This window comes from Limanda limanda, chromosome 5 (genome assembly GCF_963576545.1).
Source record: "Limanda limanda chromosome 5, fLimLim1.1, whole genome shotgun sequence".
In the NCBI taxonomy this organism is placed as follows: Eukaryota; Metazoa; Chordata; class Actinopteri; order Pleuronectiformes; family Pleuronectidae; genus Limanda; species Limanda limanda.
In genome coordinates, this window is record NC_083640.1 from 26,557,351 (window position 1) to 26,571,194 (window position 13,844).

Genomic DNA, 13,844 nt, shown 5'->3' on the forward strand with positions numbered 1-13,844 from the left:
GTTTCATTAAGATTTTACATTCATGGTTCCTAGGATACATAAACCAGCCCTTCAATTAATCCTATTATTAAAGGAGGCCTGTGTCAACCTCTGTCTATTTTAAACTTTGTTCTGGGATAAATACGGTTTAGATTGGACACACATCTGAGTTGTAATCAAGCCTCTTCACAACATCCTTTCTGAGAGAAAAGCAGAACAGGTTATCTGATTGAAGAGGCTTACGCTCTTTGTGGCCACTAACTGGATCTTATTAGATGAGTTTCTCTTTGTGCTTGAATTTATCCGTAAAGAACAATTTGGGAGACAGACATGTTTGTCTGTTTGTTTGATAGTTAGCAGGATTATGCAAAAACTACTCAACCTATTTCCATGATATTTTTTGGGGGGTTGGGCCAGGACCCAAGAAAGAACTCATGATTTATGATACAATTTGGTGCAGCTCCAAATAAAATTCTGGATTTAGTGAATATACATCTGGTTTCATAAAGGGCAGAGTAGAGTAGAGTAGAACACGCCCCCCTCTCCATCAACGGGACCACGGTGGAGCGAGTCAGCAGCTTCAGGTTCCTCTGGGTCCACATCAGTGATGACCTGACCTGGACCCATCACACAGACTCCATCAGGAAGACATAGAGAGCATCCTGACTGGCTGCATCACTGCCTGGTATGGCAGCTGCACCACCCTGAACCGTAATACTTTACAGAGGGTGGTGAAGTCTGCTCAGCACATCACCAGAACGGCGCTACAATCCATGGAGGACCTCTACACCCAGCGGTGTAGGAAGAAGACCAACCGGATCATTAAAGACCCCTATCACCCCAGCCATAAACATTTTTGCCTGTTGCCGTCTGGCCGACGGTACTGCAGCATCCGGGCCCGCACCACCAGGCTCAGAGACAGTTTCATCCCCCAGGCCATAAGACTTTTAAACTCCTCCAATCCGTCATAATTCCACTTACTCTGCACAGTAGCATATTTGCACCATTGCATTTTGCACCATTGCACACACTTGCACTATTGTTTTCTTTTTTGCAGGTGTATATATATATTTTATTACTATTTCCATGTTAATATTCTATTTTATCTTATTTTATTTTTTGTCTGCTTGTAATATTCTGAGCATTTCTATAAGAGAGCCTGTAACCCAAGCATTTCATTGCAAGCGACTGCTTATGTAATCGACAATAAACTCTTCAAACTTGAAACTTGAAAAGAGGGCACTGCTGGGCATTGGCAGAGGTATGCACTTTATTGAGTCTCATTCTAGTTAAGTTATGGAAATGAACTCCCATCAACTATTACTGTCAGTTAACAGCTTTTTCTATCGTCTCTTTGACATACGAGCAACTGCTGATTTACTTTTGTGAGAAACCTAATGCCCATAATGGTTTGGTTTTGTTCACCCTCCGTCCACCCCAGTTTCCACCATCCATCATCTGTACCTCATTTGAAAGTCATGGGGGGGCTGGCGCTGAAAGTCGACACCCTGGACAGGTTGCCAGTGTATCACATGATTGGCGTACAGTGAGAAACAACCATTTACATTAGCATTGACACAGATGATTTAAAGTGTCAAAATTAACCCAGCATCCATCTGCATGTATGGACTGTGGGAGGAAGCTGAAACACCTGGAGAAAACCCACGTAGACACGGAGAGAACATGCAAACTCGCATCAAGACCCTACTTGCTGCCCACTGATGCATTCAGTAGCAACATATTTGCAACTTGCACTTGTTCATGCAAACTGTAAGTTGGTTAAAAATACATATTTGTTGTTTCAGGGGATTCGTATTGATATGTATTTTGTTATCCACTGTCTGAACATATCTTTACTTCTGTCTCAATGGATACACAGCTGACTTAGTGTCCCCTTGTACTGCAGGATAACAAGCAGCAACAAATTCTTAACAACTTTGACCAAAATGTGCCTTCATATTTTATTTAGAGTTGAGTCTAGCTCTCAAGATATTGAAGCACATGTCTGACCTTTACATCACACACTTGCACAGAAACCCTGAGCAACCTCCCCTCACACCATGGCCTTTTTTTTTTAAGTTGACCCAAGTCAGCAAGGTCACCTGACATGAACTCTCCTGAAGAACTTTACTAGGGGCCTTTCTCCTGTTAAGTCCTCTGCTCAGTGATGCAGCAGTACGGACAGAGAGTCTGAGAAAACAGCCCAATCCATGTTGAAACCAATTTCCCTACTGTCCCTGCTAACACAGGCAGTACAAAGCAGACACAGATTCCACCTGACAGCCGTACACAAAAACACTAACAGCTTCAATGCTGAGAGCAGCTGGAATAATGGTCAAAGCCACAGAGAAGAAAAAAAACAATTCATAGTATTCAACTGCTTCCACCTCGGGCCCTTCGCCAGGTTCTGAATCACACTGCATGAATCTCGTTTACTATCAACACTCAATGTGGCGTTTAAGAGTTTAAATGCAGCAGTGGTTGAAAATGGCTATAACAACATTTGCTCAAGTGCTATATGAGGTCAATTTCAAGGGCATTGGTTCTTTATATTTAAATTTTATGTGATTTTTTTCACTATCTGTCAGAGGGAAGCATTGTAACTTTGATTCCATTCCACATTCTGTTGACATGGGTACCAGCTACAATATTAAAATGCTGCCTTTTCATAAAAAAACACTGCTGCACATTTATATCACATTTGTTATGTGATTTGATTAAGGAAAGAAAGGATAAAAAAGAGGTCATCTATATTTATGATACAATATGATATGATAAGATTTTTCCTTTTTTTGATTACACTGAAATGAATTAACTAAACCAAACAAAATCTGCATTAATGTCGCTTATCTTAAACATACATATTTTGACATGTCACAGTAAGGAAAGCAAAGGTGAATACTTTATCCTATTCTACTATTACAAGTCAGAATAACTGATGTTGCCTCCATCCAGCAGACATTACACAACCTTCAATTAATGTTTTAGGACACCTGAATGTGGCCCATGAGCCCAAGTCCACCAATTCCAGAAGGAAGTATGTTGTTATTATCAGCTTAATGTTTCATTATATTCATCAGATTAAAAAGGTGGAGAGGAGCGAGAGCCATGAGAGCAAAGACGGTGATAATTCTCTGTAATTGCCTTAATGTTTTAAGTACCAGCTGGTACCAGCAGTAATTTCTAGCTTCATTATACACATATTGATTCATACTTGTTTTTATAAAGAATCTGCATCTCTTCCAACATCAATAATTGAATGAACAGTAGTTATTGGAAATAGATGTTTTAGTGCTTCTGAAGTCTTACTGCCCACTAGTCAAGTAACATTCACCTATTCATGCACGTTTATGTACTGCTTATATATATATTGTCAAGCAATTTGGGGTTCAGTGTGTTGCCCGAGGAGATTTTAGCATGTGGAGGAGCCAGGGGGATTAAACCATTTACCCTCTGATTAGTGGGCAACCCGCTCTACCTCCTGAGCCAGTTGCTCAACAACAAAAACAATGACAATGTCCAGTCTGTTACTGAAATCTTTAAAGATTTAGATTTTCATTAAGGGATTGGATTAAATGAAAAATCAATCAAGCAATAATTTCTCTCTCAAAACAGGGAAACCGCTCCAATGCAACAAAGGTCATTGCAGACTCACACATTGAGCCACCTTTTGAGGTATTCTTTGTTTACCATCAACTCTTGATAAATATTCTAATTGAAATATTATAGCAGTGATGTAATCCACAGTAGAAATCCAGCTGGTGAAAGGAAGGAGTGCGGTCTGAGACTGTATCAAACGGTCACACAGTATGTTGTACCTGTGTCGGCTGACAAGAAGGCAATGGAACGCACAAAAGGCAGTGAAAGAATGATGAGCCGTGACGTCCCTGCTCCGACATCGCAGTCTCATCACTCATCTCTGCGATCCCCATGGTTTCCGTGGGAGTGATAAAAGCTTCAGCAGAACACTGACAGGAGATAGAGAACAAGACTCAAGCGCCTCGCAGATTGCAAAAAAAGAAATCACTTCAAAGAAAGAGTCACACAAAGAGCTTTTGTTGAGGAAATGTGAGGAATGGAAAAGGAGGAGAGGAAAAGCAGGGAAGAGAAAGAAGAAGGAAATGGAGGGCAAGAGGGAAATAAGTAAAGTGAGGTTGAGATGTATGAGAAGAAGGGAAAGACAACAGAAGGATAGAGGTAGTGAGGTGGGAAAAAGTGATGAAAATAGGAGATAGGCGAGGAAAAATGACAGGGTGGGAAAGGCAGGAAAGAGTGAGAATGGTTGGAGATGAGAAAGAAAAAAGGATGAGAGAAATTATAGAGAAGAAGATGAGATGGAAACAAGGGAGGGTTGAGTATTGAAGAAAGAAAGTGAGAATAATTTAAATGAAAAAAGGAACGGAGGAAGGGAAGGAAAGATAAGTAGTGAAAATGAGACGGAAGAAAACAATAGAGGTAAAGCAGGGTAGCAAAGTGCAAGAAAAAAAAGGAGAAAAACAAGAGGAGAGAGGAAAGTGAATTGAGGAAAACACAGAAGACCAGAGAGCAGGACACTGAGGAGTGATAACACCGGAGGTAAAGAGAGCGTGATGGGTTAGATAGAAAAGTGGAAAGCAAAGGGGAGAAATTTACAGGAAAGGAAAGTAGAGGAAAAAGAAAAAGAAATGAAAGGAAAGTAGAGTAAAGGAAAGGAAGCTAGTGGAAAATGGAGGCAAGTAGAAGATTTTAAAGGAAAATATAAGAAAGAAGAGGAGAGGAAGTAAAAGAACTGAAAGGGATGGAATACAGTGGAGGAAAAAAGAAAATGATAATAAGAGGCAAGTACAAAGGGAGTCGTAGAAACTGATGGATATGATGAGCAGTTCTGTTTGCTAGGAAAACAGGAGAGGAGACTAAACAGACAGTCAGGGGGATTAGAGCGATCAGTCGCCTCGGTGAGGACAGTGACACAGAGGCAGGAAAGCAGGACTACTTGATGCAGAGAGAGAAAGAGGCAGTGTCCCTGATTTGTCTTTATCTTCCTTAGAAACACAGATTTCCAGAATGATAAATAGCTAACTCACAGTCAACACAAAGGAGACCTCAGCCTCTCCACTGCAGCCTCTCCTCACCTCCTCCATCAACATGAGCCTTTCTCGAATGGAAAGTCGACTGAAAAACGCCCCATTCACACTGACACCGGCAATAAACCTGCACACGCTCCGTGACATCTGCACATCATGAAGCTGCAACATGGACGTGAAAAACCATGTTCTCCTATCTTTCCCCCGAAGGAGACAAGGAGGAGCAGAAGTTGGTTCGAGCTGTAGAGGCTGCACGACACACAGGAGCTTATCGAATGAGGAATGACAGGCCACATAATTGTGTCTGTCAAACACGTCATGTACTTTCAGTTTACATGACACGGAGGGCTGGGAGGGCTGGGTACGCCACAAGGTGTCTTTGTGTTTGATGAAAGGTTGGCGTCCCCTCGCATCCAACCGTAGCGCCGTTACTGTCACATTGTACAGTGGTGTAGATATATGGCAACACTGTTTATCTGTCAGCTATTCCAAAACAGAGGGAGTGGGGGAGGGGGCTTAGGGTATCTCGTTGGGAAAAGCAAATACAGGTTTCCAAGTGACGCAGCGGTGGACTAACATGTGCCTGTTTACGGGTGGTTACCGAGACCGTGGGTAGACACGGAGGCGGGACGGACACTCAGAATTAGAATACACACAGGACTTACATTGTCTGTTCTGAGCTTCTTGGCAGGGCAGCCTCCATCCACAGGATGTAGCATGTAATACAGCCGCACTTTGTTGGCGTGTTTCCGACTCTGCAGGAGAGAAACGGAGGGAAACAAACATTAGTGCAGCAGAAATAAGGGGTTGATTTCCGTTTTCACACGTTCTCCTCAGGTGCGGCGGATGCATGCAGGGAGAATATTGGAATCTGTGATGTCTTTAACTTCTGTGTTAGAAAGTTTTATGGAATTAATTTATTTGTTATTCCTTATCTTAAAGAGTAGCAGGTCTATTCATCTGACACAGTATTCTTTCCATGACATACTTGACGCACCAGCAGTTGACTTCACATCCAAGGACAGGGTAACACAATGACCTTAAGTGATGTGAGATCCAGGTATTATAAATCACTGGTGTACCGTCTTCACTTTGTTCATTTTCACATCTCATGGACGTGATGAGTCTATCTGCAGGTGGCAAATTACATCTAAGAAAGACTCAACTTTGTTGACCTCACTCTTTACTAAAAAAAAAAATACCACCACAAAGTTGGCATTGTCGGCAGGGAGCGACATACAAGGTGATGTGCTGTGTAAAGCATACATTTGTGTTTCAGAAATAAATTGCCATCAGTTTATTTCTGTTTAGGTAAATCCTTCACTTTGATTTACCTAAACAGAAAGAAAGGTGATTTAATATGAAATGCAGTTGCCCTCATTCACAGGCCCCACAAATACTAATAAATACTAAATTTTCCAACAGCTCTTGTCTAATTTTCTGTGCATTATATATATATATATATAAGTTGAAGGACATATTTTAATTGATTCTGAGTCACACAACCATGAAATACGAGGACATATTCTAATTGTACCAGCGACCTTCATCACTCTCCATTTTCAGTTTTTCTCCATAAATATTCCACGAAGGACATTTTAAGAAGCCAATGTGGTCTTTTTTATTTAATTATTATTCTCCAGGTGTATTTAATGCATTGGTTAGAAAAAAATTAAACAGAATATAGATCACTGACCAGTGCATTGATGTGAGCTGCAGAAATGAGTTTCAACCAGACAAGAGAAGGGATGTCTGACTTTCCCTATATAAACACAAGTTAGCAGTTTATGAAAGAGTTATAAGACTTATTTCACTAAAATACGAATCATGAGGGAAAACTAAATGGTTGGGATACCCATGCCCTCAAACAAAACATCATTCATCCATCGATAGTTTCTTATTGGAGACACCACATCATTCCAACGCCCAGTAGAATATAATTCCATGACACAGAGCTATTTCCAGCACACACTCAGAGGATGTATGCATATTACTGTCACAGGAGGGCATCCAGAAGACCTCCTTCTCATGCCTGAACAACTACATCATCATTAAAAATTGACCAAATTATCCATCATCTCAATTTAAAGGGATAGCTCAGCCAAAAATGAAAAAGCACTTATTATCTACTCAGCCCTATACCCTGTGTCGCTTGGATGACACCACATGAGCAGGTTGAAGGCATGTTGTTTTTTTTCTCTAGTTTTATCATATCTGAAGATAGGTCACTAATTTCTTTCTATACCCCATGGGTTTAGGGGTGAGGAGATAATGTGTGAATTTTCATTTCTGGGTGGAAATGGTTTTGCTTTGTCTTTGGTTATTATTGTGTTATTTCCCCCTTTTGTTTTCAAATGCCTTCATCAGCTAGTACAATACATTAAGTTTTGTCCTGAACCCAGTCCTGTTCCAAAGGGTCCATCTAAGCTCTCTGCCAAGTAGAGTAGTAGTTCCCTGACATTGAATCCAATCGATAATTAGTGCTTGAAGAAGGCTTGAGTTAATCTGAGGCTGCATCTGCTCCACCACAGAAGAGTTTATAAAGTAGTTGCTGTACAAGGGATGCAAGGTGCAGCCTGGACAGGTGGCCTCCGTCAGGCAGGAGGCCAGCCACCGGTTCTCTTCATAAGAGCACGACAGACAAACCCATCCTGGCTGGTCAGGGGTGAGAGCCAGGCTGCAGGAATCTATTTGTCCTGCCTGTCTGGTTTCCTGACAGAGATAAAGTAGCTCCGTCATTTCTTTGTGTGGGGGGGGAAGGTATCAAGCTTGAAAAGCATGAAGGACACACGTAAATTTGCGAAGTGCACTTTTCATTAAAATCTGTTCTGTTTGGATCACCTCCTTTCCAAAAAAAGACAGGCAGTGTTTTCAAAAAAAGAGGGAAACGGAGATGACACTTTGTTCAAATGGACAAGAAAAAAGCCCATATGCCACTATGTAAAACACTATTATTGTTACTCATTTTTGGGGAGAGTGGGGTTCTATTCATATTCTATTACTGTTTAAATATAACATCCACTGCAGCAGCAGCAGAGATATTTCAAAGTCAGTGTGAATAAAGAAAATGTAAGCATTTGAAAAGTAGATTTTTTTCTCCATCTCATCAATACATAATCAGTAGAGTAAAATACATCAGAGGACTTTTTTATACAATCGCACAATCAGCTTTGCACTGTTCAAACTGTGTGTTCCTCTGTTAAAAATATGATCAGCAGTTCTATGGGTATAAGGGATGGTCTTTATGAGGAAAATGCTATTGCACATTTTCCATTCGTGCAGCACCGGAACAAGACAATCAACTGGAGTTTGACATCAATCTCCAGTGAGGTCACTGCAGATAGCTTCCACATCAAACAGGCATTATCTGTGCAGCAGGCTGGGCTGTGATTCACCCCCTGAAATCATTTCAGGATCGTGATTTTTCCAAGCTGCAATCAATCGCACTTCTGGTGTTCAGGTGCATTATTTGTTATGGCACCCCAAAGTGTCTTTTTCTCCCCTCTGATGTAAGATCTCTTCTTTGCAGCAGAGGTGTGTTTCTGCTGCGCAAACACTTCCAGCTCTGATCTGGACAGACAGTCTCCCTTTCACTAGATTAAGACATTCCAGAAGTGAGGCTACACTCCGTACACTATGTTTGCATGCTGTCATTATTTAAATCCTAATTACATATAATTTCTTTATTTTCATAACCTCCTAATTACCAAGTAGGATGTGCTGTATGCAAGTATTGCTCCTGCACTCTGTTGTGCATCAAGGCAATACACATTAGAAAACACAGTCTGGTATTGTAGGTATGCTGTAATACAAATAAAGGATCTGATATTTTGTATTTATTATTTTTTTCCCAAGGGGCTGGAAATGGGGAGCCATCCAGAGCCTCTAACACTCACTAATTGATAAGATAAAACTAATGGATGAACATAAAACATTGTGTTGTGTAGCAGATCTTTTTTCTTGGCTGGCAATAGAGACTCACTTGCTCCATGTCAAGAAACACTCCTGCACATAAACCCTGTAAATCACAAGTTCCAAAGAGCACTTTGGTTTTTGTCCAGATAACTCGGTGAGCTGAAGAGCTCCTTGTCGGCAGATCATGTTATCAACCTGTTTCCACTTATGTTTCAGATGCATGTCAACTGGCTGAATAACTCAAAATATCAAACTATTCCTTTAAGAGTAAATTCCACCATCTTTTTTTCGGGGATTTCTAACGATTAAAGGCTGCTGCTGTAAATAGTCCACAAATCAAACCTATGCTATCTACATTATTCAATAGCTGAGAATAAAAAAAAATTATCCCTTTGATTAACACAGCAGCGGGATACGTTATTTAAGTGCCAGGTTACCTTCACAATATTATAGATCATACTGTTACCAGCTAAAACCACAAATGTCAACATGACGACCTGATCAGGTCGTCATGTTGACTAGACGAAATACTTTTTATACATTTTTTAAAACAATACCAACTCACACACTAGTGTGTTCTGGTCACTGTCAGCTTGTGTGTTCTTGAAGTGTTTCACGATTGTGAGGTAATTGTCACTTGAGTCAATAAAAACTACAAAACAACATAATTGATACACAATGTGCGACTGTAGCTGAGCAGTGACACCGTCATCTGAAAACAAGACATACTCTTTTCATCTGACAATGTGTGGCTGAAAATAAACCCAACAAAAAATGAAGAAATGAAAAAGAAGCCATGCAAGCATGTTCCAAAACTGATTCGTTTGAAATGTTGATGAAAGCGTGATTTGGAAAGCTGATGCCATTCATGTGGGAGTTTTTATCTTGGCTCTACTTTCCGCCGGCAGGTCCCTGGTTTCCTCCTCCCTCACACTTTACTAAATGTTAAATCTGTACAGTTGCAAGCATCTTTCAAACCTCCAAGATGAGCAGAGAACTGTAGAGATGTAACGGAGCTCTGTGTGCATGTCTTACATATGTGAGGTATGCTGGAGTAACATGTGATTCAAATTGGCCTAATATTGACAGTCCCAATGTGAAAAGAGTCAATCTATACATCAATAAAAAACAGGTATATGGTATTTTCAATGTTTGTAATGACATTCACACACTTTCCAAAAATACAACTTAAAGACAACACCTCCATACAACTACTTTACTTGTGTTTGGTTACCTGCTCTATTCAATGGGTTTAAAGTGTTTGCAAGTGAATTTTCATGTCAAAGTAAAATGAACTGAATATAATGCAAATTACAAACCGAGGTTATGTGTCAATATGGCATTCTCAGACAAATTTCTACGGTGATGCTGTTGACACTGATCAAAATTGTGTATAGTGCCTAGACGCCCACCTCTAATTCATATCCTATTTAGAAAATGGTCTGGACATTTATACTGTGTGATATGATTTGGAGGAAATGGGCCACAACAAGCAGAATGTCACCAAGAAATCAGAGACTGAAGAAACCAGCAATAAACACTGTACAGGCAGATCAGCCAGAAGAAAACCTTATGAGACACTAACTAATGGAGCAGCTGATGGAAGGCTGTAGGTCATTAATTTATATTCAGATTTAAATTGTATAAGCAGGTAGGTGCTGTGGGGGGTGAGAATTGTCCAATGCATCACCAAGACCACACTCCCTTCCACCTATCACCCCAAACATGGACTGTTTACTCTCCACCGTGGCACCCGCTCTGGAGCACGCTACCGCAGCCTCCCAGCCAGAACCAACAGGACTGCTAACAGCTTCTTCCCCTCAGCTGTCAGACTTTTAACAAAGAAGTCTGTGCTGTCTCACACTGACTATCCCATCATGTCACTCCTGTTATAATCAATCAATCAAAATGTATTTCTATAGCCCAAATTCATATATAACAATTTGTCTCATAGAGCTTTTTACAAGGTGTGACATCCTCTGCCCTTAACCCTGAACAAGAGTAAGGAAATACTACCAAAAAAAAGGTAGGTAGAAACCTCAGAGAGAGCCACATGTAAGGGATCCCTCTCCCAGCACGGACAGAAGTGCAATAGATGCCACGTGTAATGGAGAACATCAGAAAGATGTTGTAATCATAGTCCAAAATCAGGATCCACTGCCGCCATCCGGATTCACCATCAACTGCAACCTCGATCGTTGTCCACCACTATCACATGTCAACACGATTCAGGATCCGCCAGTATTATCAAGATCAATGAAAATTTGTATTACTGGTCTTAGAATAATTGGCTGTGCATATGAACATAGTGAATATACCTCTTAGTGTATTTTGTATTACTTTCACTGCACATATATAACTTCTCCATTATCTCCTCATATTTAACTATTCCCATATCAAACCCATTATTTCTTAACCTTCCCATATCCATAGCACCTCTGTTTATACTGTTATATTCGTTGTATATCATACTTGTATATAATTGCTGATTGCCCTTCTGGTTAGACCCACCTAATTTGGTCTCATAGTGCCTGTGCTGTGTAATGACAATAAAGTGAATCTAATCTAATCTAATCTAATTAAAATAAACATGCAGATGAGTTGACAAAGAAAGTGAAAGAACATTGAAACAGATATGACCCTGAGCAGGAAGTAGGAAAAAAAAAGGGAAGACAAAAGCAGGAACAAAACACATGATCCCACAAGAACTTGGGACAAAGGAGCTTAATGACAAGAGGTGAATAGTAACATTAAGGAAAGTCTGAGGCCGGTCTCAGGAGAGGAAGGGGAGAAAGAGGGGATGGAGAGACAGGAGGATGAAGGAAACGCAATCCAGACTGGGACAGTTTGAGTGAAACCTAACGGAGAATTCCACAATATTTTTGTTCAAAGTTCAAGTTTCAAATGTATTTGCCATTTGTTAGTCCATACTACATGGCTTCTTCCATGAGCTAAGCAGCCAGGGTGCAGGGTACTATTTGGGGACAAATGCTTTAGTCACTCATATAAAACTCATCTTCAGAGGTATAAATAATAAGTGAGGGAGACATCATAGGGAATAAATGAGTGCACACTCTCATCTAAACAGCTGCCTGAAGAAGTGCTCCAAACTGAACGTGCATATAGGTCATTGATGAGATACAGCCCCTTGATTCTTCTTTTCAAATATGACCCCTACAGGGGTACAAGTACTGGACTTTAGCTGCAAGGGTTGTAATAACAATCACATGGAGTTTGCATGATCTCCCTGTGTCTGTGTGGGTTTTGTCCGTGTACACCATCTTCCTCCCACAGTCCAAAAACATTCAGACTGGGGCTAGGTTACTAGTCTCTGTATGTTCGCCCTGGGATATGCTAGCAATGTACGCCGCCTCTTGGCCAATGTGTCAGATGAGATTGGCTCCAGCTCCCCTTGCAACTCTCAGTGGATACGCAGTAGATGATTGATGAATAGATGGATGGATGGATGGTGGTTGTCCCCCACCAGGAGGTCGGCGGTTGGATCCTCAGTCTTCCCCATGCCGAAGTGTCCTTGGGCAAGATACTAACCCCTCAATAACCCCTCATAGATGTTGAATGCACTAAGTGTAAGACGCTTTGGATAAAAGCGTCCGACAAATGACATGTAATTGATGGATGGATGGTTAAAATCATCAATATGACACAGAGGAGAAATTAAAACTTAAATTTTAGCTCAAGCAAACAAAGCAGCCTGTAGATATTTTGGCATCCGACAAGTGCACAATGCCCTATTGATTTAAGGCAAACCAAATAAATTCACACACTACCCTTGTAGATAAAGTGTGAACACAATGTGCTTGCAGGCGTATCTGAATTAAGACACAACAATTGTTTAAACTGTTCTATTTAAACTTCCTTTTTTCTTTACAAAGTACCGCTGCCAGAGCCAGACCTTTTAACTCAGATTTTTGTTGTGCACAATCACACAGATTCTTGTTGGTATGATATGATGTTAATTTAAAGGACAACACAAGAGGCCCCCTGAGCTCTATACAGACTCTAACAAGATGTGACAGAGGGCGGATGTTAACCCCCCTCCCCCTGTCCCCTGACCCTCCACATCACACAGTACAGCCAAGAGGCCACACCTCCTAGAGTCGATGCTCCCTCATTTTGCTGTTAGAGGCTGTATTTAATTCTTAAAAAATACCAATCACCTACTACATGGCTCACTCCTGGCATTTTTTCAAAATAGAAAAAAAGAACATTGTCTGATTGGGGTATATCCTCTCTGCTTGCATGGTATGCATCGTCCCTCACTGTGTCAGAGACAAACCTTGTCATGGCAAACAAGACAAGCCTAAAGATAACGCAGTCATAGATCATTATCTCTTTAAAAAGGGAACACCATTCACCGGACAAATAAATCAAATAGTTTATCTGTTAAGAGATGTGAGAAACCATGGTGGGTCCGCCTGGGGATATATAAGATCAAATCCAGGGCCTGTCCTGCAGCAAACAGGAGGAGTCTTATCAGCCCAGTTAACAGGGTTTCTTATCAGGTCACAGACGCCTGGTGCAGAACAAAGAAACAGCCAACAATCCAGTCAGGTGGTTGACAAACTGCCCATTAAAACAGACTGCTCAAAATCATTCACTGTAAATGTCCTGATGATGTGGTTTAGCATAATTTATTTAATCTCTACCTGCAGAGTGGGATGTCCATTTTTCTGTTTAATAAATGATGTTGGCAGCGTCCCGTTAACTGAGCATTAGCTGAACAATTTGTTTGACTATGCAGTCGCTGCACACTGTTGTGAAGGTCGACCATGTAAAAATACACTCCTGCAGTCGGTTTCACCGTCATGAAGAAACTTTAGTTTCTGTGAATGTGTCAAAACTGCTCTGAACCTGATCCACGTCTGA

At 40.9% G+C, this 13,844-nt stretch overlaps 1 protein-coding gene across 1 annotated transcript in view; it reads right to left on the reverse strand.

The window, feature by feature from the left end:
- zmat4a (zinc finger, matrin-type 4a) overlaps positions 1-13,844 on the reverse strand; it is a 109,989-nt gene that overhangs the window by 59,115 nt on the left and 37,030 nt on the right. The window contains exon 3 of the mRNA XM_061071962.1: positions 5,708-5,797. Coding sequence (XP_060927945.1) covers positions 5,708-5,797 — 90 coding nt within the window. The remainder of the gene's footprint in view (positions 1-5,707; positions 5,798-13,844) is intronic.